Source organism: Euphorbia lathyris, chromosome 9 (genome assembly GCF_963576675.1).
Source record: "Euphorbia lathyris chromosome 9, ddEupLath1.1, whole genome shotgun sequence".
In the NCBI taxonomy this organism is placed as follows: Eukaryota; Viridiplantae; Streptophyta; class Magnoliopsida; order Malpighiales; family Euphorbiaceae; genus Euphorbia; species Euphorbia lathyris.
In genome coordinates this window covers 69,445,398-69,471,726 of record NC_088918.1, presented here as the reverse complement: position 1 = coordinate 69,471,726, position 26,329 = coordinate 69,445,398, and the positions used below count along the sequence as shown (strand labels likewise).

General features: G+C 37.0%; 1 protein-coding gene across 2 annotated transcripts; it reads left to right on the top strand.

Annotated features, from left to right (window-relative positions):
- Window positions 1-26,329, top strand: LOC136205599 (uncharacterized). Of its 2 annotated transcripts, XM_065996262.1 has the most exons (6): window positions 1-172; window positions 1,245-2,365; window positions 20,011-20,146; window positions 20,192-20,295; window positions 25,832-25,956; window positions 26,032-26,329. In XM_065996262.1, exons 2-6 carry the CDS (start codon window positions 1,253-1,255, stop codon window positions 26,177-26,179), a joined length of 1,626 nt encoding a protein of 541 aa, XP_065852334.1. In that variant the 5' UTR covers window positions 1-172; window positions 1,245-1,252; the 3' UTR covers window positions 26,180-26,329. The 2 variants fall into 2 exon arrangements, with proteins under 2 accessions (XP_065852334.1, XP_065852335.1); XM_065996263.1 differs by lacking the exons at window positions 20,011-20,146; window positions 20,192-20,295; window positions 25,832-25,956; window positions 26,032-26,329 and having other exon boundaries at window positions 1,237-2,724.

Below are 26,329 nucleotides of genomic sequence, written 5' to 3'. Positions count from 1 at the left end.
TGAAAATTGTTCACCTCATCTCTCGACGACTCAACCATCAAGTCCCGATTAAGAAGAGATCGGATTCTCTATTCCGGCTTAGGAGGCGATCGAAGTGGGTAAGTCCATTGGCATAAAGACCGGAGCAGAGTATCGGCCTAGCTTCAAAGTAGGAGCAGAACAGAGCCCACTGGTCAGATACTCTGAATCTTTCTCTCTCTCTCTCTCTAGGGATTAAAATTTCTGAAAAATGTTCTGTTATGCAATGATATTTGTCTTAGAATTGAGATGGTGCCCGTTAGGTTTATAGTCATGCTGCTTTTTGTTTTATGTGCTTTGTTTGGCATCTTAGAAAATTCTGCATATGCATATGATTTAAACGTTACTCTATCTATTCTGTTTCTCAACATGAACAAATTGAAAAATGAATTTGGGATTCCTTTTCTCCAACTGGATAGCGTCAATTGTTTGTTTGGGTAAAGACACAATTTAAGTAAAAGTTTCGTGTATAGCTAAAAAATGGTAGAAATTAGGAAAATGACACTCGTATAAATATCTGGAAACAAAAAATTCTCATCTCAGTGACCAAAATTATTGCCATTGTATCTCAATGATGATCATGAACACGATAGTGGTGCTTATAATTTTCGATTTAAGGTGTTCCCTGTCCTTATATGAATTTTGTGTTTGGGAATTTGAGAATTTATTAGTATCCATTAAGTATTCAGATTATTTAATTGGTCCTTTGAGTTTTGGAGATGTCTATCTCATTGGCCTTTTGAACTTGCTTAAAATATCTCATCAACCTCCTAAGTCTATGTGGTAGAACAATGGGTGATTTAGATAAGTTAAATGGATATCATTTTAAGCAATTCCAGGGACTAATAGATCATTGTAAATAAGTTGAGAGACTAATGAGACATCTCTAAAGTTTAGAGGGTCAATAGAATCATCTGAAAAAGTACATGGATCGATCTATTCAATGTATTAAGCTTGTTATATATATTTCTTATGTTGTTGTTGTTCCATAAAACAAGTCATCCATTGATCAAACCAAGGGAATTTTGATTGCTGAAGCAATTTAAGAGTGCTTTTTTTAGTGGTAGGTTTATTGTTTTACTTGCTACTTGCTATTTTGGATTTAATGAGTTATTGTTGATAATGTTCATGAATTCTAGTTATGTATGGATGTGCATGTAGTTCTGTAAGTTAGTTTTATTCTCATATTAGTGCAACTCACACTATGTTCTATCCTAGATCATTAGGATTATCAATGAATTCATCATCAAAATCGATTGTTGCTGAACTCAACAAAGGTCTCAAGTTGAATGGAGTAAACTATGAGGTATGGAGTATGAAAATCCGGCACTTGCTAGAAGAGCAAGAGATTCTTGATTCTTTGAGTTCAGTTATGGCTAAACCTGAAGAAGGTACTACAACCCAACATAAAAGGGACCTAGAGACTTATGTGGCCTGGAGGAAGAAGAACTCCACTGCTCGCATCATCTTACTTAGTGCGATGAATGATGAAATTGCTAAGCAATTCCACTTTTATGACAATGCGATGGATCTATGGATGGCATTGAAACAAAAGTTTGGAGGTATGTCTCTACCAAAGCTTCGTTCCCTAGCTCTCAAATTCGATACTTATAAGATGCGTCATGATCATACCATGAAGATGCATTTAAGAGAAATGTCTAACATGATCAATGAGCTTAGTGATGCTGGTCAGAAAATGACCGAAGAGCAGAAGGTTCAAGCTGTTATTCGTTCGTTACAAAACAGTTGGGACCATGTGAGGATGCACCTAATCCATAACGAAAGTATAAGGACTTTTGAGGATGCCGCTCGCCATCTAGAGTTAGAAGAGGATCGCCTCACATCTATTAAGATTAATGTTGAGGCACATTTCACTGTTGAAAATAGTTCCAACAACAATGCCAACAAGCGTAGTTATTTCGATGACTATGACAAAGAGCAGGCTCAAGAGCCTAAAAAGCCGAAGCAGAAACATGAAGGGAACAAATCGTCGATGAAGAAAGGAAAAGTGAACATTTCACGAGTGAAGTGCTTAAACTGTAACCAGGAAGGGCATTATGTAAATGAGTGCATGCTTCCAAACTATAACATTGAGAAGTCGTCTACTCGCGACAACCTTGTTCTTTGTCCGGGAAGTGGTATGCAGATTGTCGTGAAAACTTTAGTTGGCACGATCTTCATCTTGGAAGTTGAGAGCATTGACACAATTGATACTTTGAAGGCCAAAATCCATGCTATATTGGGCATACTCCCAGACCAGCAGGTTCTGTTGTTTAATGATAAACGTCTGGCAGATGGTACGAGGACTATAGCCGACTACAACATTCCAAACCACTCTACCATTGATATGGCAGTAAGAATAATTGGTGGAAAAGTTCTGGCTGGTCATAGGAACATTAATGCACCATAAACTTTACATTATGGTGGAAATGTTTCCCCTGAATTCACCTGATAACATAGTTTCTTGTTTGGTTAGTGATTTTAATTGTCTACTTCTGGTTCTACACCAAAAAATATAGGGTTGGGATGTTGGAGTCAACCGTAATTATCTTATTCAGTTCAACTTTCTGAACAAGTATTTACATGTTGGAATACTTTATAACGAACTTCAAAGTTAGAAATTACCTTTTAATTTCATTAATGCCCTTCTATGCTTGATTTGGTTTTGACAATTAAAAAAAAAAAAAACTGATGTGCTTTTATTTTTATGTTTTGTTAATTGTGAAATTATTTGTTTTTTAAAAACTTATGCTCATATATCAAAACCGTTTCAAAAATAATCATTTTTTGAATTTTCTCTCTCTAAATATTAACTTTCTCTGTGCTCACTAAACAATGCCTAAATTATCTCAAAATTAAAGTTGTTTACAATATCAGTGGGTCTTTAAATTTTTTTTTGATTTTGAGGTCTTTGTTTTTAATAAAGCTCATTTCCTAGTTGTAAAAAAAATACACACATTACGTTTGGACAAAAGAAATTTTACGGGTACTTACATGGAGTTTTTTGGACTTTACCCTATATATTTTTGTGTTTATATATATATTAAAAATAAAAATAATAATTTAAAATTGACAGAGAAGTTGGATTGAAACGTTTGTTGAAATTATCACCGATGAATTTCTATGGCCACATTGATGATCCGGTGATTGCATTAGAAACAAGAAGAGTGAGAATAAGAATTATCACTCTATTCTAAATGGATAAATATTTGATTTTCTTATTTTAACTAATCATAATGTTTCAGAATCTTGATATTGTTATAAAAAAATCAAATGTTCTAATTTCATCTTTGATTTAACCATCTCATATATGGTAAAATCTCGTTGGTAGAATTTTGATAAATTTACATACAAATTCACTTTAAAAACACTATCTACAATCATGTCAAACTAATAAAATCATTATTTTTAATCTATTTGAAGAATTAGGTTTATAAATTATGAATTTAAAATATATTGTCTAGTTTTAAGATTTATAAATTTGAGTTTAAAATTTTTAAATTTAAATTTAAAAAACATATTTTATTTGTTATATTAAAAAATAATGACATATTAAGAATTAAGTTTCATAATATGATATAATTATAATTTTATATTTAATTATGATATTCACATAGAAAGCCCTATATTGCCGTGTGACCAGAGGTCACGGGTTCGAGTCTTAGGAGCGGCCTCTTGCCAATTAAATTGGCAAGGGAAGGCTTGCCCCCAATACACCCTTGTGGTGGGACCCCTCCCCGGACCCTCGCTTAGTGGGGACGCGTAATGCGACCGGGCCGCCCTTTACCAACTCGTGAATATCATCAAATTCTAAAGGATATAAGCATCTCATTTGGGAACTTAAAATAAGTAATTTTACCACTTTATCATTCAACTTTTTTTTTTTTTTTGGGTCTAAATATTGCAATTGATGTAGAATTTAAAAGAATACAAATGGAAGAAGAGAGTTAGAGACTAGAAAGGAATAATAAATTGGAAATAAAAAAGGTAAAATCTTTGAACTGTAAAATATTTTTCCCAACCGATACATCAATTGTTCTATTTGATTTTTTTTTTGAAGATAAAGAATTTGATTAAATAGTAAAGAATAACTTAGCAATAAAAGGAGGGGGAACAGACTCCCAGCTCCTATGCTCAGGCAAGGAACCCACCGTCCGTGTAAGAGCATGTGCGGCAGAGTTCGCTGAACGGGGCACAAACTGAATTGAGTAGGACTCAATATTCTGTAAGAAGGTTTTACATTCCTCGATAAGTAGATTAAAGTACGAATGGGAGTCAATGGAGGGTCCAGAGAGAGCATTGGCCACCACTTGACAATCCATTTCAACAACTACTGTACTCCAACCTTTGACTAGTCTCCATCGTAGAGCTTCTCGACAGGCCATGGCCTCCGCTAAAAGTGCATCCATCGGGCAATTTATTGGACCATTCTGACCTGCAATAAAATTACCGTTCATGTCACGAGCACAGATACCAAAACCAGCAGCCTGCACCTCTACGAAAACAGCCGCATCCACATTAATCTTGACCACTGTAGCTGCCAGGTTTTCCGCGGATGGACGCGGTAGCTGTTGGGTTTTAACAGCACCCTTCGAGCGAGCCTGAATCCATCTAGACAGGAACGCCGTGGCCCTGCTGAAGACCACACCCGTCGATTCAACATGCTGGCGCCAAACCAATTCATTACGCGCATTCCAGATGGCCCAGCACAAAACCGCCGCCTGTTCACTCTTTTTAGGATCCGATTGAGCTGCTACCAGATTCCAGAAAGCCGAGATATCTGAACACTGTGAGCTTACATCTCCTAACAACGAGAAGTGCCAAACTTCCTTGGCCTTGACGCAGCCAATCAAAGCGTGATACGGTGTCTCCTGGGTAAGTTTGCACCTTGGACATACAGCTTCGACAGGAATGAAACGAGCCTGCAGTTTCTGCATCGTCGGCAGACAATCCGCAGCAGCCCGCCACACCAAGTCTTTGACCTTAGGGGGAGCTCTAATTCGCCATATGAACGCCCAGATCGGCGATAGGCCATGATTTGCATTTTGTATTTCCCTAATTGTCTGTATATATGCTGTTTTAACCGAGAATCTCCCGCTCCTCTCATGGTTCCAGAACCAACTGTCCGCACGGTGGTTTGATAGAATTGGAATTTGTTTGATCAGCATCCGATCTCTTTCATTAAATAGGTCGTGCAGAATTCCGTCATCCCAATTATTTGAGTCTGTGCATCTCAACTGATCAACAGTCGCTGCTCGAAGTTCCGGCTAACAAGGGCTCTCAATATACGGGTTCGTTGCTAGTAGCCAAGGGGAGTTCCAAACCGGCGTATCAGCACCATTACCTATCATTCGTCTCAGACCTCCTGCAATCACACTCCGTGCCTCCAAAATACTTCTCCAAATGAAGCTCGGGTTATTACCCACCTGCGCACTCATAAAGTCAGAGTTTGGGAAATACCTGGCTTTATACACCCGCGCCACTAGTGAGCTTGGGTTATTCAAGATCCGCCACCCCTGTTTTGCTAAAAGTGACAAGTTGAACTCGTGTAACCTTCTGAAACCCATTCCCCCAAATTTCTTTAGAAGACATAGACGCTCCCAAGATTGCCATCTGATACCCTTAGAGTGCTGACCCTCTAAGCCCCACCAGAAAGAGTTCATCATTCTTTCCAACTCTACGCATAACAGATGTGGTAACATAAACAAGCTCATGGCGTAAGATGGCAAAGATTGAAGAACGGATTTGATCAAGATTTCCTTCCCAGAGCGTGAAAGAAACCTAGCTTTCCAACTCATAACCCTCTTCCTCACTGCGTCTTTAAGATACTGAAAAATCTGGACCTTACTCCTGCCAATTAGAGATGGTAATCCCAAGTATTTGCCAGACACCTCAGACGGCATGACCCCAAGCAGTGTACATAGTTTGTTCCTCAGCGTCGGTGAACAGTTCCTACTAAAACCCATTGATGATTTTTCAAAGTTAACTTTTTGCCCCGATGCCACTTCATAAAACCTGAGGCTTTCCTTAACTGTGCAACTCTCTTCCTCGGACGCTTTAAAGAATAAGTAGCTATCGTCCACAAAAAAGAGATGAGATATCGCCGGGGCTGTTCTGGCAATTCGGCAACCATAAATCTTTCCTCTTACTTCTAAGGCTGAGAGCAAAGCAGATAATCCTTCGACACAAAAGAGGAACAGATATGGTGATATAGGATCTCCCTGACGAAGGCCCCTTTGTGGGTGAATCAGACCAATCCTATGTTTTCCATTAATAACGTAGTATGAGGCCTTAGATACACACTGTAGTACCAACGAGATGAGCCGCTCCCCAAATCCTAACTTGCGCATCATACCCTCCAGAAAGTTCCACTCAACTCTGTCATATGCTTTGGACATGTCTAATTTTAAAGAGACATAACCCGACTTCCCCTGTGTTTTCCTGCTCAGAAAGTGGTTCACCTCAAATGCGAGCATCACGTTATCAGAGATTAGACGACCCGGGATAAAAGCACTCCGATTCGGGGAGATAAGCTGTGGAATTACCTGTTTCAAGCGGTTAGCAATCACCTTCGAAACCACTTTGTAAATAACACTACAAAGCGCAATAGGGCGGAGGTCCGTAATCAATTCAGGCTTTGACTTCTTCAGGATAAGTACTAAGGTCGTTTCATGTATGTTGTCTGGGAGCTGACCCGAATTCAACTAACTCAGACACGATGTTGTAATTGACTGGCCCACTATATTCCAAAACTTATGATAGAACCCCGGGTTGAAACCGTCCGGCCCAGGACTCTTGTCCGGATGCATACTGAACAAGGCTTGCTTAACTTCATCCGCCACAAATGGCCGTTCAAGATCGCTAGCTATATCGGCCGACAGTTTAGGACTCGCGTATTGAAGCACATAATCCGCGGGTGCCCCTAAGGAGGAGAAAATAGACTGGTAATATGAGTGAATGTGCTCTGCCAGGCCGTTATTCCAATCGATCCAGTCCCCTGCCTCATTTTTTAACTTCTGGATTGTGTTCTTCTTCCGTCGACCTGACGCCGCAGCGTGGAAGTATTTAGAGTTGAGGTCCCCGGACTTGAGCCATACTTGGCGGGATCGCTGCCTCCAAAAAGCCTCACGCTGCTGTAGCAGAAGCTTGAGACGTTCCCTGGCTAGAAGAACAGAGTTCTGTACCGTGCTGTTGTTCGAATTTTTCTCCCTATGAATCTCTCCATGACAATCCCTTAATTCTTTCCAAAACCGACGTCGGAGCTGCTCCCCCCAAGCAAATAAGATAGACCCGCAATACCCTTGCTTCCCTACAATATCAGTACCGTCGGTCTGTTCCCAAGCCTCACGAACCTTATCCTCCAATCCCTCCTCCATAAACTATGAGTTCTCAAAACGGAAGCTTTTGTGGTGGTAACTGTTATTGTTCTGCAGCGTCAATGCAATAGCCGTGTGGTCCGAGGCACTAGCGTCTTCACGGATAGCTTCAGCTTCCGGAAACAGGGCTAACCACTTAGGAGACGCAAATACCCAGATAAGCTTCTGCTCTATACACCTTATTGAACCTCTACCTCTCTCCCACGTAAACCTATGGCCCTTCGTTTTAACTTCATATAGGTCACACAGCTCGATGGTATTACTAAAACCCGCCAGAAGATCCGGGGGGTGGGGGTTACCGCCCACTTTATCAGCAGTTGATATCATATCGTTAAAATCACCCATTATGATCCATGGGAGAGTACTGAAGCCCCTGAGGGACTGTAAGAGCTGCCAAGACTCCCGTCGGCGAACTCGCTCGGGAAAGCCATAGAAACCGGTTAATCGATACTCCGGCAAACCTTATAGAGACACACAAACATTAATAAAATTCAGAGAGAAGCGCAGTAAACTAACCGAGCCTTTCTGTTTCCATAAGAAAGCCAGACCACCCCTATTGTTGACAGGAGGAACAAAAAACATGCCCTCAAACGAAAGCTTTTTCTTCAAAACCTCAATCTTCTGCTAATTACATTTAACTTACTGAGGAACACGAATTCTGGGCGAAACCTAGACACCAAGTCTAGTAGCATACGAATTGTCCGAGGGTTGCCCATGCCTCGGCAATTCCAACTGATTGAACTCATTATTGCTCGCGGGTCTGAACATCAGAACCCGCCTTGTTAGAAGAGATCACAGAATCTATTCCATTATCTGATTGATTATTAGCCGCAGCCATATCCCGATTACCAGCCTCCTCCTTCCTGCGACGTTTCACCTTATTAATAAGCAATGGGGAATCCTCGAGGTTCGATACATTCACCGGCTGGATATTTTCCTTCTCTTAGCTGTCTGCTTGCTTGAAACATTCAGTCCTGAGCTCAGACCAGGTTCACCTGTACTATTCTTCACCCCTTAGCCAGTAAGGTTTGCATTCCCTGACATATCCGGTTCTTTAACAGCCAAGCACGGAGGGGTAGAGAGCAGGAATCGTGATTGTGCTGGAGGTTGTGACCTGCGCAGGTTCGCTCTTAACCAACTTCCATAAGGCCGAACAGCAATACCAGGATCCGGAACATCCAGGAGTTTCTCACAGAACCTTTCAGGGTGCCCTATACAACCACAAAAGAAGCAAAAAATCGGCAGCCGTTCGTACCGAAAAGTAATCCAGGAGAAGTCCCCTCCCACTTTGCCTATCTGCATCTTCCTTTTCAGGGGTCTAGTGACATCAACACTCACCCTCACCCGCATATACGTCCTCAATTCCCCACAAAAATTATTCGGGTCCGCCTCTATGAACACACCCAGAAAGTTGCCCACACTAACTGCTACTCGTTCAGACATAAAACCTGGGGGGAGATCAAACACCTGCACCCAGAAGCTCCCGTGTGTTAGGGTTACAGCGAGCGGCTGTTGATCGGGCGTAATACACTCAGTTAGAAGCAGGTGTTGGTTGAACGTCCAGGGACCGCCTTTGATCACACGGTCACGCTCGAAAGGGTGAAAAAAGTCGAACCTGAAAAGGTTAGGCGTTATATCGACAATGATCATACCTCGTGAGGGCCTCCATAGTTCAGCGAATGTATTTTTCATTATCGGAGCCCGGAACGGCCTGTTTGTAAATAACTTTCCCACGAAACTCCACCACAGTGGACCAAGCTGTTCTAGGGAGGGTTTTTTAGGTAACACGAGGCGATGGAGATTTTCCTCCTCAATGGTGATGGAGTGGACAAACGCGGCTTCGAGATTCATTGTTAAGAGTAAACGGAGTGGACAGTTCGCCGGAGAACGGGAATCAAGTTGATCGTTGCCCTAGCCGCACGTAACCCTGGTCAAGAAGCGAGACTTTCTTAATTCTTAAATTTTTTTACTACATCTTTTCCAATGGCCGTGAATTGATTATGCTGGTCTTGATGAAACTTTAGTAATAATTGTTTTTTTCAATGCAACATGTTGGAGTAAGTTTTTTTTAATGATAGTACTTATTTACGTATTAGTGTTCTATTTGATTTATTCCCATTTCAAATATTTATTTCGTGGAGTTCTATAAATGGAATATTTTAAACAGTAAAATTATAAAATTAAACTAAAGATGTTTTTTATTATAAAATTTATCTTAACTAGATTTGGATCTTTTAACCCGCTTGAATTGTATCCGTTGTTTATTATCTGATTTAATAAGAATATAAATGATAGACCTTATCCATAGATCACGACATCCACAGGGTTGCAAAGAAAATGATTCAGATCCGAAGATTTAGAAGAGTTTAAACGATGGATTGAATTACATGTGCTTTTTCTTTTTTGCGGATTTGGAGTTTCAAAAAGTATACGTTTTATCAGTTGTTTGTGTTACTTGTATCTTTAATGGTTTGTTTTGCACTTTGTAGTTCTTTTCATACTTATATGGATTTTGTATTAGACATAGTTTATATTTATGTAGCTTTTATTTCTTACTTCTTTGGTTGTATTTCCACTTTTCTTATCTATGAAATGATATAATGAAAATAGATAGAATTAAAATAGGATAAAGATGTCATGGTTATAAATTGGAGTTTTTTTTATATTAAACATTCGGTCTTTCATGTCAGTTCGAGAACATCCAATTCACATTTGGACACGTGTATTGTGACCTCAGTTAATAATTAAAATAGTGAGATCTCTTATAATAATTATGGATCCATGTTACACGTAAAATATATATAGAATGCCCTTTATTTGGGTACTTCCAATAATTTCCTCATAAATTGACCTGGTAAGTGGTGCTTCAATGGGAAAATTATATATTAGAAGCATTAGGTTATCCATATCAAACAGAAGACTTTCCATACATATTTTGACATGTATAATACAGATCCACACATATTATAAGATGCCCACTATTTTATTTATTCGGTAAGATCACAATACACTTGTCTAAATGTGAATTGGTGTTTTCCAGATGACATGAAAGAATGGTAGAAAAATTTACACAAAAATTCATATTTAAAAATTATTTACAACTATACCAAGTATTAATTTAAATAATGTCAAATTAAGTAATTAATTGTTTTGGTTTTTCTAAGAAGAAGAATTTAAAAAAAAAGGCTCTCCTGAGTGAGAGGTGCGCGTCTCTCCAAAGTGAGGGTAGTGGCGGTCTTTGGGCAACGGTTGCAACCGTTTGAAACTGCTGTGTTCGTGGGTTCTGGGTTGCTCCTCTGTCGATTTTGACTCTGCGGTGGTGGTTCGGTGAGTAGTCTTTCATCGTTCTCTGATTTGTTTGCTGATCGTGCTACGTCTTTCTCTGGTTCTTGAGTTTCGATCTTGGTTTTTTCGTTTGGAGTCCTGCAACTGTGCCGTGAATTTTATTATTCTCTTCTTGTCTGTTACCATGGAGGAATCCTTGGGTAATCTCAATCTTTCTGATGGTGAGCAAGATGCCCTTGATTTATCAGGCCCTTCCTCTAATCCTTCCGATAGGAATCTTGGACTCTCTTTGGTTAGGCGTTTTCTTACAAACAGAAACATCAATGTTGTGGCAATGAAAGCGAGATTAGCGTCCCTCTAGCGTCCGAGTAGAGGTGTGGCAATATCAAAGGTGGATTCCAATTGTTTTGTGTTTGAATTTTTCTATGAAATTGACAGGGCTCGTGTAATTGCTGGCGGCCCTTGGTCTTTTGACAACCATCTGCTGGTAGTAGCGGAATGGCGTGATGAACCTTCTCCTGAATTAGTTTCCCTATTTGAAGCAACCTTTTGGGTTCAAGTTTATGATATGCCTGCAGGGTCGATGTTTGAAGTAGTGGGGAAGCAGATAGGGAATATCATTGGTACTTATCAAGAGTATGATTTGAACAACAATTCTGGTATCCAGAGGCATTTTATGCGGATCAGGGTTCTTGTGGATGTGAGAAAGTCGTTAAGGATGTGTAAGAAGATTCGTAATGGCCATTATAGTTGATCGTTTATTACATTTAAGTACGAGAGGCTTACTTCTTTCTGTTATATCTGTGGTTTACTTGGCCATACTGAACGTTTTAGTGAGAAATTTTTTTCTCTAAAGCCAGAAGAGATTAAACGTGAATGGGGAGAGTAGCTCAAGGCCCCAATTAAAACGAGTCAGGATTCAGTGGCAGCGAAGTGGTTGCGAGACCCTGGATGGGTGTCGATGGTAGGGGATAAGGCGAGCCTTAGTACACGTCTTCCATCTAGTCTACTAGGTTCGAGTAAGGCCCCGGTTGGAGAAGGTTCAGAAAATGATGGGGTGCATCCGAATATTCCTTTGCCCAAATCTACTGTTACTAAGGCGGTTGAGCCGAATATGGTCGTCGATAGAGAGGGGGGATGGGATGGAGCTTGTGGATGATCGTAAACATCGGAGAGCTGCCAATTTAGGTAAAATTCTGTAGGAAGTGGTAACAAGTGACATTAATGGTACTCCGAGGATTCCTATTTCTGTGTCATCTATAGATTTAGGGTCTTCTAATTTATCTGAAGCGGCAAGGCCTGAGATCTAGGTTCGCCGAGTCCAATGATTTGCCTTAGCTAGAAATATCGGGGTCTAGGCAACCCTAGGGCAGTTCGATCATTCGGGGATATTCTGAAGTCGAATAAACCTGATTTAGTCTTTCTAATGGAGACTCTGGTTACGAAGGGCTCCATTGATAGTTTATCTCGGAAGTTTAAGTTTGAAGGATCGTTTTCTGTAAATTGCAGCGATCACAGTGAGGGCCTGGCACTATGTTGGAAGAAAAGTAGTTCTGTCTCGAACTCCTCTTATTCTGACCATCACATTGAAGCCCAAATTCATGATGAGGAGCATGGTGGTTGGAGATTTATTGGTTTTTATGGTTATGCAAATAGGAACCGGCAACATCATTCCTAGAATCTTCTTCAGCAGTTATGCTCTAATTCTATTCTGCTTGTTGTGTTCTTAGGAGATTTTAACTGTATACTAGAACAGTCAGAAAAGATCGGAGGGCTAGTTTACCCGCATGCTCTTATGGATAGATTTAAAGAAGTGGTAGTAACAAATGACCTTACTGATTTAGTCCTACAGGGAGGAGAGTTCACATGGGAGCGCAGGGATTTTGCCCCAAAATGGGGCTCATAATGAAAATTATTCTTCATTAGGAGCCTAGTTAAATATTTTGCCCACTATAGGGCTTGTTTAACTAGGCTCGAAACCTGAAGGCTAGCTTCCGGTTTCAATTTGTAAGGAAACCGGAAGCTAGTCTTCCGGTTCCCCAATTTTTATTATTTTTTTATTATAAAAATAGAAACCGGAAGTGCATCTTCTGGTTTCTATTTAAAATAATTTTTTTCAAACTTTGAACCGGTGGTCTCCGCTCCGCTTCTTAAAAATTTTTAATGTAAAATTTCAAAAAAAATCCTTATATATTTTTTAACTTTTTAATTTAACTTCAACTTTTAACTATTTATTTTAAATTCATTAATTAAACATTTCCCTGCCAAATTAGTTACTAATAAACATCTAATTCGGTTAAAAATGTTTTATTCTTTTAAATATGAGTTTGAAACTATAATTTTGACAGTTTAAATTACGGTTTTTACAGTTTCTTTATAGTCACATTACAGTTTGAAATATGGTTTTTCACTTTGAACATTTAACTATCACCTCGAACATTTAACTGTCACTTTGAACAGTTTAAATTACAGGTTGAAATGGTTTAACTGTTATTTAATTGTCACTTCGAACCGTAACTGTAATTTAAACTGTTCGAAGTGACAATTAAATGTTCGAAGTATAAAAATCATATTTCAAACTGTAATATTGTGATTATAAAGAAACTGTAAAAACCATAATTTAAACTGTTAAAATTATAATTTCAAACTCACGTTTAAAAAGAATAAAACATTTTTAACCGAATTAGATGTTTACTACTAACTAATTTGACAAGGAAATATTTAATTAATAAATTTAAAAATAAATAGTTAAAGGTTAAAATTAAATTAAAAGTTTAAAAAGAATAGAGAGACTTTTTTGAAATTTAACTTTAAAATTTTTGAAAAGCGGAGATGGATTTGAAAGCTTAATATATATATATATATATATGGGTAGATCCACCGTCGAAATGACTTACGTTGTGATAATGAGTTTATTGTGTGACATAACAAAACTACTTAGTTTTGATGATAATTAAAAAGGGTAAAGTGGCAAATTGGTAAATGAAATGAAAGAGATGATAGAGAAAATTCTTTTTTTTTTTTTTAAAATGCATTTTCCCAACTTTTCCAATCTCGTTTTTTAAAATTTTTTATACTGTTGGACTCGTCTTAATTAAACGGTCATTTTAAGATCCATGAAGCTCAAGTAAAAAAAATTCCGGTGAATGGAATCCGGGTGGACGTTTTCCGGCGAGAAAAAAAATATCCAGAAAATTCTCAAAACATTCCAGAAAATGTAAAACATTATTCTAAAAAACTTTAATTCTTGGGTCGGAACGGGATTTCTTACGGTTTAGTCCCAATAAAACGTTTTCCTTAATTTTATCCATTTTACACGCTTCAACAATTTGTTGGGACTATACCGTAAGAAATCCTGTTTCGATCCAAGAATTAAAGTTTCTTAGAATGATGATTTATACTTTTTTGAATTTTTTTAGAATTTTCTGGGCACTTTGTTTCTCACCAGAAAACGCCCACCCGGATTCCGTTCACCGGAATTTTTTTTACTTGAGTTTCAGGGATCTTAAAATGACCGTCTAATTTAGACGAGTCTAATAGTATAAAATTTTTTGAAAATCAAGATTAGAAATATCGGGAAAATGTATTTTAAAGAAAAGAAATAAAACATGTTTCTGTTGGAACAATACAAATATTATGTTGGAACAAACGGTACACTGATTTGGAACAAATGGTACACTGATTTGGAACAATGTAAGTAGGAAAAAAATGTGTCTAGAAAATTATCAAAAAATTCAAAAACATGTAAAACATCATTTTAAGAAACTTTAATTCTTGGCTCAAAGCGAAATTCCTTACATTTTTTACCCAACAAATTGTTGAAGCGTGTAAAATGGATAAAATAAAGGAAAAATTTTTATTTAGACTAAAACGTAAGAAATCTCGCTTCGACCCAAGAATTAAAGTTTTTTAGAATAATATTTTACATTTTCTGGAATTTTTTGAGAATTTTTTGGACACGTTTTTGCTCACCGGAAAACCACCCGGATTCCGTTCACCGGAATTTTTTTTACTTGAGCTTCATGGATCTTAAAATGACCGTTTAATTAAGACGAGTCCAATGGTATAAATTTTTTTAAAAAACGAGGTTGGAAAAGTTGGAAAAATGCATTTTAAAGAAAAAATAAAACAATTTTCTCTTTTCTTTTATTTACAAATTTGTCATCTCTTTTTGGTTAATTATAAAATTGGTCATTGTCACACAATAAGGCTTGTTACACCATAAGAAATGTATCACAGCTTATCTCATCTATATATATATATATACAAACCGGAAGCTAGCCTTCCAGTTTTACTTTTTGTATTAAAAATATAAAATATAAAAATATAAAATAGAGAAACTGGAAGACTAGCTTCCGGTTTCTTTGCAAAATGAAAGTGGAAGCTAGTCTTCCGGTTTCTAGCCCAGTTAAACAAGCCATACACTGGGCAAAATGTTTAACTGGGCCCTTAATATGGTAAAACAATTATTAAAAGCCCCATTTTGAGGCAAAATCCGGAGCACAGTCGGGGAACTGCCTTCTAGATTCGGGAAAAACTTGACCGAGCATTGGCGTCCGTAGTATGGTGTTCTCGTTTTCAAGGCTACCGTATGTCAACAGTGCCAACAGCTTATTCTAATCATATTCCTCTTTTTCTTGAAACAAAGCACAATTTAGTTACTACCATACGTCGGTGTTTTAAATTTGAGAGGGAGTGATTGCTTGAAAGCCGATTTTCGGAGTTTGTGCAAACTGAATGACTGCGGTGCAGTGGTCTTAATCTGGATACAAAATTGGCAGCTTGTGCCAGTAGTACGAAGCAATGGGGTAGAGAGTATAGAGCTCGATTTAGCAAACGGGTTGCGGGCTGCAAACATACTATTCACATGTTGAGGGTTAGAACTTACCCGTTATCAATCAACGAGTTTTTTGAGGCAAAGCGGAAGCTGAACATTCTTTTAGAAGCCGAAGCTGTCCACTGGCAACAAAGGACGAAAACCTTCTGGTTACAAAATGGAGATTAAAATTCCTACTTCTTTCATGCCTCAATCCGTGTCAAGAAAGAACAAAATGCAATTCATTGACTCTGTGATAATGCAGATATTTATACTTCTGATGATGTTGGGCTCAATAATTTAGTCCATGATTATTTGGCTTCTGTGTTTGCTCCTTCTTCTGTTTCTTCTTTTGGGATTGTTGAGGCGGTTCCGTCTGGGGTTACTGATGAGATGAATAATGGCTTGATATCTCCTTTCACTTATAAGGAATTTAAAATGGCTATTTTTCAAATGCATCTAGACAAGTCTCTGGGTCCGGATGATTTAAGCCCTGGTTTCTTTCAATTCTTTTGGGCTGATATTGGTATGGAGGTGTTTCAGGCTTGTTCAGGTTACCTATCTCGTTTTGAGTTTCCAGCAAATCTCAATGATACTATTATGGTGCTAATTTCTAAAGTTAATCAACCTGAGTATATTAAGGACCTAAGGCCAATTTCCTTATGCAATGTGTTATACAAGCTAATTGCCAAGGTTTTAGCTAACCGATTAAAAATGGTATTGCCGCCCATTGTCAGTAAGTACCAATGTGCTTTTGTCCCTATAAGGGCTATAACTGACAATATTATAATAACCTTTGAGGCTATTTACCATATTAAAAGGAAGTATAGAGGTTCATTTTTCCCTCAAGATTGATATTAGCAAGGCCTATGATAGGGTGGACTAGGGTTTCTTGCAGGCTATCCTTCAACAAATGGGACTTCATAAAAAATGGATATGGTGGATGATGTTGTGTGTCACTACTGTGGAATACTCAATTTCTGTAAATCAACAGCTTGTTGGGCCAATTAATCCTGGGCGTGGGTTAAGACAAGGGGATCCACTCTCAACATATTTATTCATCCTTTGTACTGAAGTTTTATCTAGAATGATTCGGGAGGCTGAAGCGGATGGTCTTATTCATGGCTGCAGAGTTGCTAGAGGTGCCTCGTCTATATCTCATCTATTTTTTTTTTTGCGGATGATAGTTTCATTTTTTTCAAAGCAACTCAGGGGGAATGTGAGCATATATCTATAATCCTCCATAATTATGAAGTTGCGTCTGGACATGCTATTAATCACCGAAAATCTAGAATTTTCTTCTCTCCCAACGTTCCGACAGCTACACAAACGGTTCTTAGCAATTCACTACAGATCCATGCGCCTCTTGATACTGGAAGGTTTTTAAGGTTGCCATCTCTGGTTGGGAGGTCAAAAACATCTATTTTTAGTTTCTTAAAGGACAGATTAAAGAAGAGGTCTACTTGGAATCTTCGTTTTCTGTCATCTGCTGGGATGGAAATTCTCCTCAAGACGGTTGCACAAGCTTTGCCAACCTTCTGTATGAGTGTGTTTCTTCTTCCCAAAGCCATTTGTAATGACTTATAGAAGTTGATGAACTCATTCTGGTGGGGTTCGAAGGCAGGAGGCCAATGTTGGATTCATTGGTTTGAGTGGTCCCGTCTCTGTACGAGAAAATCGGAAGGTGGGTTAGGTTTCAGGGACCTGCGGAACTTCAATCTGGCTCTTTTGCAAAAGCAGGGCTAGAAGCTTCTAACTGAACCACACACTTTGGTAAGCAGAATTATAAAAGCTAAATATTTCTCTACTGAATCTTTCATGTCCTCCAGACTGGGCAATAATCCTAGTTACGTTTGGAGGAGTGTGTGGCGTTTGATTAGAATTCTTAAATTGGGGATTAGATGGAGTGTTGGGGATGGTAGATCAATCTCAATTTGGCGGGATCCTTGGTTAAAGGAGAGTGAGGGTTTTTGTGTGAGGTCGCCGGTACAGTCAGGGTATGCAGATGAAGTAGTGGCTGATCTTTTTATTCCTAGGACACGAATTTGGGATCGAGGTAAACTTGCTAGACTATTTCCACCTTCTAAAGCTATTGAAATTGGGAGTCGGGTTATACCATATAGACAAGTGGTAGATAAACAGATATGACATTTCACGAGATCTTGAATTTATGCTAGTAAATCTGGTTATCGAGTTATTACAGACACCCGAGTGTCTAGTTCAGTTGTTAACACTGGTTGGAAGCAGATTTGGGAGACGAAACTACCACCAAAAATTAAGCAAATTTACAACTATATTAAATACTAATTTTAAAAATGTCAAATTAAGTAAATAATTGTTTTTTTAATATATTTTAAGAATTATTTTTATGAATTAAGAGTTTAAAATATGTTTTTAAGGATTTATGATTTATAAATTGAGGTCAAAAATTTATAAATTAGAAGATAAAATTATTATTATAAATAAGGAAGATAATATGCAATATAAATTTTAAAAATAATAGAGAGAAAATAAGTGTTTGCATTTCACTTCTTTTTAATTGTAATATTACGAGCGTATAAATTTATTTTTAATGTAAAAAGCCGTTAAAATAAGAAGTGGCTCGCTGGAGTGAGGCAGGTATTCTCTTTCCCTCTTAAAATAAGAACTTCGCTCCATTTTGTAATTCCCTCTCTATTTGCTTGTTTCTCTTTCTCCTTCCACTCTATCTCTGTTCACCGTATCTCTAGACGACTCTACCACAATTTAATTCCCGATTACTTCTCCGCCGCTGCATCAGATTCGCTGCTCCACTGGAGGTGATCGGATTCTCTGTTCCGGCTGATCGGAGAAGAATATCGGCTTAGCTTCAAAGGAGGATCAGAAGGTCAGATATTCTGAATCTCTCTTCTTCTTTTTCTCGGAATTAAAATTTCTGAAACATGTTCTGTTATGCAATAATATTTGTCTTAGAATTTACATAGTGGCCGTTAGGTTTATAATTTTATAAAATTTCTTGATATTGGGATTAGTTTCTGAAACTTGGAATCTAGGTTTTTGAATATTTTCTAGGCCACGATGATGATCCTGAACACGATAGTGGTGTTTATAATTTTTGGATCAAGTATAAAATTAGCTCTATAGTTATCAGGAAAAAATGGATTTAACCTTTATATAAGGTAGTGTAATTTCAAGTCTATCGAGGGTATAGAAGACAGAGAAGGCTGACCGATGGTTTCGAAGGATAGATAAGGCTGATCTGCGGTCGAAGAACGCAGAACGCAGAACAGAACAGAAGGTTAGGAACCCTAGAAATAGAAAGAAACCGGACGAACCCTGAACTTGTGAATAATCATTGTAAGTTCAGATACTAATAAAACATCCCCAAAATTCAAGAGGGAATCGAATAATCTAAACTAAGTACAAAGATCTATGCATTGTATTAAGCCTATTATATATATTTCTTATGTAGTCCTCCATTGATCAAACGAAGTGAATTTTGATTGCTGAAGCAACTTGAGAGTGCTTTTTTTGAGTGGTAGTTTTATTGTTTTACTTGCTACTTACTATTTTAATTTAATGAGTTGTTGTTGATAATGTTCATGAATTCTGCAACTTATGGTTTACTTGCCACTTACTATCTTGATTTAACGAGTTATTGTTATGTATTTGTATGTATTTCTACAAGTTAGTTTTCTGCTCTTATTACCTGCAGCTAACACTATTATGTTCTATTGTAGATCATTAGGATTATCAATGGTTTCAGATTCTGTTGTTGATTATCTTAATAAAGGTCTCAAGTTGAATGGGAAAAACTATGAGATGTGGAGCATAAAAATCCGGTACTTGTTAGGAGAGGAAATGGTTCTTGATTCTTTGAGGTTAGGAGAGCAAAAGGTTCTTGATTGTTTAAGTTCGGTTATGGATACACCCGAGAAAGATCCTACATCCCAACTTAGAAAGAAGAGAGAGGCCTATCTGGCTAGGAGGAATAACTCCACTGCTTGCTTCATCATACTTAGTGCGATGGAAGATGTCATTGCTAAGCAATTCAACATTTATGACAATGCGGCGAATCTGTGGATCGCATTGAAACACAAATATGGAGGTAAGTCTCTAACAAAGCTTCGTTCTTTAGCTCTCAAATTCGATACTTATAAGATGCGTTCTGATCATACTATGAAGATGCATTTAAGAGAAATGTCTAAGATGATCAATGAGCTTAGTGATATTGGTGAGGAAATGACCGAAGAGCAGAAGGTCCAAGCTGTTATTCGTTCTTTACCAAACAGCTGGGACCATGTGAGGGTACACCTACTCCATATCGAAAGTATAAGGACTTTTGCGGATGCTGCTCGCTATCTAGAGTCAGAAGAGGATGGCCTCACGTCAATGAAGATAAATAGTGAGGCACATTTCACTGGAAAAACAACTGTTGAAATTAGTTCCGGCAGCAACGCCAACGAGCATAGCTGTTTCTATGACTATGACAAAGAGCAAGCTCAGGAGCCTAAAAAGCCGAAGCAGAAACATGACCTTGTTCTTCGTCCGAGAAGTGGTATGCAGATTTTCGTGAAGTATGTTACTCATGACATAATCACCTTGGAAGTAGAGAGCAGCAACACAATTGATAATGTGAAGGCCAAGCTTTTCTTGAAGTTGGAAGTAAAGAGCAGTGACAGATTTGATAATGTGAAGGCTAAAACCCAGGCTATAGCCGACTACAATCGAAGGCTGGGGCTGGTGTTTAATGGTAAACTTCTGGAGGATGGTACAAGGACTATAGCCGACTACAACATTCAAAACCACTCTACCATTCATATGAGGTTCAGAACATCCAGTAAATTACAACCAAAAATCATGAATGGAATCTAGCAAGGCTAAGCTAGATATTTTTTTGTTACACAGTCCAAAACATTGGCTTATGTGTTGTTTACGTGTCAATTTTTATGATTGTTATTGTCAAAATCTGTACAAATAATGCAAAGGTAGATGATATTAATGTTAAAAAATCAAGTTAGATGATACGTGGAGGATCACGAATGGATCGCGAATGTAACTAACCCAAATATTAACATGTATTTTAGTAGTTGGACTAACTATATAGTTAAATTGTCTTCATATAGAAACATTATATAACCGAACCGAGCAAGAATATATAAACAACTGTTACCTGCAAGTAAATAGCTGAAAATTGTAAAATAAGATTGCGAATAACGTCAAGTTTTAAGAATTCATCTTGTATATACCTAAACGTGGTGGAGTTGAAGAGGTTATATTAGTCTTTTGCACTATTTTTCTTTTTGTAAATAGTTTTTCTAAATCTCAACATGTTCCTTTCCTATGGATGAAAAACAGAAAACGAAAATAGATATGATCTATGATTTTAGGAATAGCAATGGGTATTCAACACTACTCGGCTCGGTTCTAATAAGAATATGGGATGGGTATGGGTTCAAAAAAATTACTCATGACAGGTATAAGAATATCCTATACGATATCTGGTACTCATCATATATTTAGCAGGTAATGGGTAAGAAGTAATTGGTTATCCGTTGTCCATTCGGAATACTTTAGGTAAAAACATATTAATAGTTCTAGATATAGGAAGTGGTTTTCGAAACCACAATCCGTATATTAATAGTTTGTAGATGAATTATTTATGGATGGTTTATTAGATTTATGCTTTATTAAATTTGTAATATTTTATTGTTTTATGTATTAGTTATTATCGATAGAGGTACCTGTGGATGCTCGCTATTTAATTGAGATGGAAATGCGATTCATGAAGTGTATTAATGGTGCTGCCCTATTTGCACATTTTTCTTCCATTGATTTTGGGTTCGTTTGTGCAATGATAGATAGAGGTGCTTTGATTGGATCCTCTAGCCTTCTCAAATGCAATTTGGATCATCTGCTGTTAGAGAGCTTAATGTTCACCAAGTTTTAAGTTGCTTGAACGATAATGGTTATAAAAATATCTTAGTAGAATCGGTTTCGTATTTTTCATAGTCAAGTCGAGTTAGATTCGATACTTGGAATGGTCGTTTCCAATTGCAAATAGATTTGTATGGAGCTGAGAAATTGCTCTATTAGTTTTATTAAAGGTTCAACCAATCGTACAATCCATACTCTTGCTAGATTGTTGATAATGTGTAGGGTATAATCGAGTCAAGCCGAGCCGAGGCGAGCTTGTGTCGAGCCCAAAATCCTCTTTGGATTTGGTTTATTAAGAAAATTATCTAACCATGAATTGTTTGTGAGTAAATCGTCAATTATATTTGTGAAGTTTGTTCGCAAATAACTCTTTAATAGTGTACATAAACAAGTTCACAAGCAAAGTTCGTGAATATAGAAACAAGATGCTTATAAATAGTTCGTCTATTACTCATTTATTATGTTTGTAAACGAACTCATCTAATAGTAAATGAAATAATATTAAGTTTAGATATTTGTGAACTAACACAAAACTATATAGTTTTCTACAAAACTAAATTTTGTTCATAAATGTTCTAATCGAGTCTGCTCGCGAGCTTTCGAACCGAGCTTTGATCTGCTAAAGCTCGGCTCATTTACGAGCTCAATCAAACCGAGTCGAACCGAGCTTTAATCGAGCCGACCACCGAGCAGCTCATAAACGGTTCGGCTCATTTACAGCTATATAACAGAATTACATTAGTTCTAATAAAGTTTAAACGTATTAATGCACAATTCTAATAAGAGGACAAAAAACGTTTGTTTACATATATCTCTAATCTTATCATTCAACTTATGACATCTAGGTATTTAGGTGGTGTTTGATAAAATTTAAAATTAAGTGCTAAAAAAATAAGTACTGAATTTTAAGTGTTAATTATTATAAATGTTTAAAATATTAAATGATATAATTGTTTGATAAATACTAAAAATAAGTACTGAATTTAAAAATATTAGTTGACAATGTTCAACTTAAATTAAATTATTTGACTTACCAGAATAAGTTGGTGTTTGTTTTAGCTTTTCGGATGAGTGTTTAACGTTTCACTTCAAACCGCATGAAATATAGTGTTAAGTTAGATTTATATAGTCGCAGCATTTAGCGTTTTCTCTAGAAACTGCAACTTTTTGAAGCTTTTCATGAAAAGCTATTTTTTGGAGCTTTTCATAAACAGTTGTTTGTGATTTTGGAAAGAGAATTTTCAGTTTTAGATCAAAATTATGAGAATGGAAAAAAAAGTCTTATCCGTAGATCACTACATCCACGTGGTTGTAAAGAAAAAGATTCAGATTCGAAGATTCAGAAGAATTTAAACGACGAAGATTGAATTGCATGTACTTATATGGATTTTGTATTAGACATAGTTTGTATTTGTCTAGGTTTTATTTCTTACTTCTTTGGTTGTATTTCTACCTATGAAATAATATATGCATTTTAATTAATGAAAATCGATGGAATTAAAATAGGATAAAGATGCCATGGTTATATATTGTTATTTACCGTCACCAAATTATTTATCACCGCCTCCATTTGGATAATTTTACCATTTTCATAAAAAAATTCAAAACTGAAATTTTAGATTTTTGAGAGATTTTTTTTATTTATTTTTTTTTTGCCTAGGCGGGTGGAGCACCCTCCTGTCCATTGGCCAGGTGGGTGGAGCATCCACCTAGCCATTAGACATGCGGGTGAAGCATCCACCTAGGCACAAAAAAAAAATTAAGCAAAATCGTCAAATTTTTGTGACGAAAAATGCAAAAATCGTTTAATTGTCATGCATTATTTCATGTTTTTTTGATAAAAACGTAAATTAATTTTCTCAGAATTATATTTAATCTTTGTATAACGGAATGAGTCTGCTGAGTAACTCTTAACACTTTATCTCTTTATGTATATATTGCTTGCTTAATACTACTCAGTAAAACATTAACAAATATACACTGAGTTGCTTAATACTACGTAGCCTTTTTCGACAATATCCCAGACATCTTGACATCCGAGTAACGCCTTCATTCGAATATACCAACTTGAATAATTGGTTTTGGTGAGCTGAGGGTATTGATAAGGAAGTTTGAGACCGTCTGACATTTTTATAGGGTCTGTTTTGCGGAAAACTGACTCTTATAACGTGGCTCTGATACCACTTTGTTGAAATTAGAGGAACTAAATATACTTTAGGAAACTATTTATGGAATAAAAGCACATCACACTTTCTTTTATTTTCTATTACTCACACTACAACTAAAAAGAAATAATACAACTCTAATTTATAGAGCTTTGATGCATATATTCTACCCAATTTTAAACCATTCACATTGATGCGTAACTAGACTTCCACATTATTACATTTCTCTTCCATACAACCATTCAACAATTCACATAAGACTTTTTATTCATAACAATTATACCTATTAAATTTTATAATATCATTTAATTGTAATATTAGGAGCCTATTAATTTTATTTTAATGTAAAAAGACCGTTAATTTAAGAAGTGGCTCGGCGGGTATTGAAAAAGGAGATGCTTCTTTCTCTTTCCCTCTTAAAATAAGAACTCGCTCCATTTTGTAATTCCCTCTCTATTTGCTTGTTTCTCTTTCTCCTTCCACTCGATCTCTAGACGACTCTACCACAATTTAATTCCCGATTACATCTCCGCCGCTGCATCAGATTCGCTGCTCCACTGGAGGTGATCGGATTCTCTGTTCCGGCTGATCGGAGAAGAATATCGGCTTAGCTTCAAAGGAGGATCAGAAGGTCAGATATTCTGAATCTCTCTTCTTCTTTTTCTCGGAATTAAAATTTCTGAAACATGTTCTGTTATGCAATAATATTTGTCTTAGAATTTACATAGTGGCCGTTAGGTTTATAATATTATAAAATTTCTTGTGATATTGGGATTAGTTTCTGAAACTTGGAATCTAGGTTTTTGAATATTTTCTAGGCCACGATGATGATCATGAACACGATACACCAGTGTTTATAATTTTTGGGTTCAAGTATAAAATTAGCTCTGTGGTTATCAGGGAAAAATGGATTTAACCTTTATATAAAGTAGTGTGTAATTTCAAGTAGGAAGGCTGATCGAGGGTTACGAAGGGTAGAGAAGACATAGAAGGCTCATGGAGGGTTACCAAGGGTAGAGAAGGCTGATCTGGGGTCCCCTGAACTTAATTCATTAGGATCTCTGTACTTGTTGAGATATCAAATTGGTCCCAGAACTTGTTAATAATCATTGTAAGTAATAAAACATCTCCAAAATTCATGAGGGAATAGAATAATCTAAACTAAGTACAAAGATCTATTTATTGTATATATTTCTTATGTAGTCCTATAAATCGAGTCCTCCATTGATCAAACGAAGTGAATTTTGATTGCTGAAGCAACTTGAGTGGTAGGTTTATTGTTTTACTTGCTACTTACTATTTTGATTTAATGAGTTATTGTTGATAATGTTCATGAATTCTGCAACTTATGGTTTTACTTGCCACTTACTATTTTGATTTCTATGAGTTATTGTTATGTATTTCTACAAGTTAGTTTTCTGCTCTTATTACCTGCAACTAACACTATGTTCTATTGTAGATCATTAGGATTATCAATGGTTTCGGATTCTGTTGTTGATTATCTCAATAAAGGTCTCAAGTTGAATGGGAAAAACTATGAGATGTGGAGCATAAAAATCCGGCACTTGTTAGTAGAGGAAATGGTTCTTGATTCTTTGAGGTTAGGAGAGCAAAAGGTTCTTGATTGTTTGAGTTCGGTTATGGATACACCCGAGAAAGATCCTACATCCCAACTTAGAAAGAAGAGAGAGGCCTATCTGGCTAGGAGGAATAACTCCACTGCTTGCTTCATCATACTTAGTGCTATGGATGATGTCATTGCTAAGCAATTCAACATTTATGACAATGCGGCGAATCTGTGGATCGCATTAAAACACAAATATGGAGGTAAGTCTCTAACAAAGCTTCGTTCCCTAGCTCTCAAATTCGATACTTATAAGATGCGTTCTGATCATACTATGAAGATGCATTTAAGAGAAATGTCTAAGATGATCAATGAGCTTAGTGATATTGGTCAGGAAATGACCGAAGAGCAGAAGGTTCAAGCTGTCATTCGTTCTTTACCAAACAGATGGGACCATGTGAGGGTGCACCTACTCCATATCGAAAGTATAAGGACTTTTGCGGATGCTGCTCGCTATCTAGAGTTAGGAGAGGACCGTTTCACGTCAATGAAGATAAAAATTGAGGCACATTTCACTGGAAAAACATCTGTTGAAAATAGTTCCGGCAGCAACGCCAGCGAGCTAAGTTGTTTCTATGACTATGACAAAGAGCAAGCTCAGGAGCCTAAAAAGCCGAAGCAGAAACATGACCTTGTTCTTCGTCCGAGAAGTGGTACTATGCAGATTTTCGTGAAGTATGTTACTCACGACGTAATCACCTTGGAAGTAGAGAGCAGCAACACAATTGATAATGTGAAGGCCAAGCTTTTCTTTAAGTTAGAAGTACAGAGCAGTGACAGATTTGTTAATATGAAGGCTAAAGCCGAGGCTATAGCCGACTACAATCGAAGGCTGGGGTTGGGGCTGGTGTTTAATGGTAAATTTCTGGGAGATGGTACAAGGACTATAGCCGACTACAACATTCAAAACCACTCTACCATTCATATGAGGTTCAGAACATCCAGTAAATTACAACCAAAAATCATGACTGGAATCTAGCAAGGCTAAGCTAGATATTTTTTTGGTACACAGTGCAAAATATTGGCTTATGTGTTGTTTTCGTGTCAATTTTTATGATTGTTATTGTCAAAATCTGTACAAATAATGCAAAGTTAGATGATATTAATGTTAAAAAATCAATTTAGATGA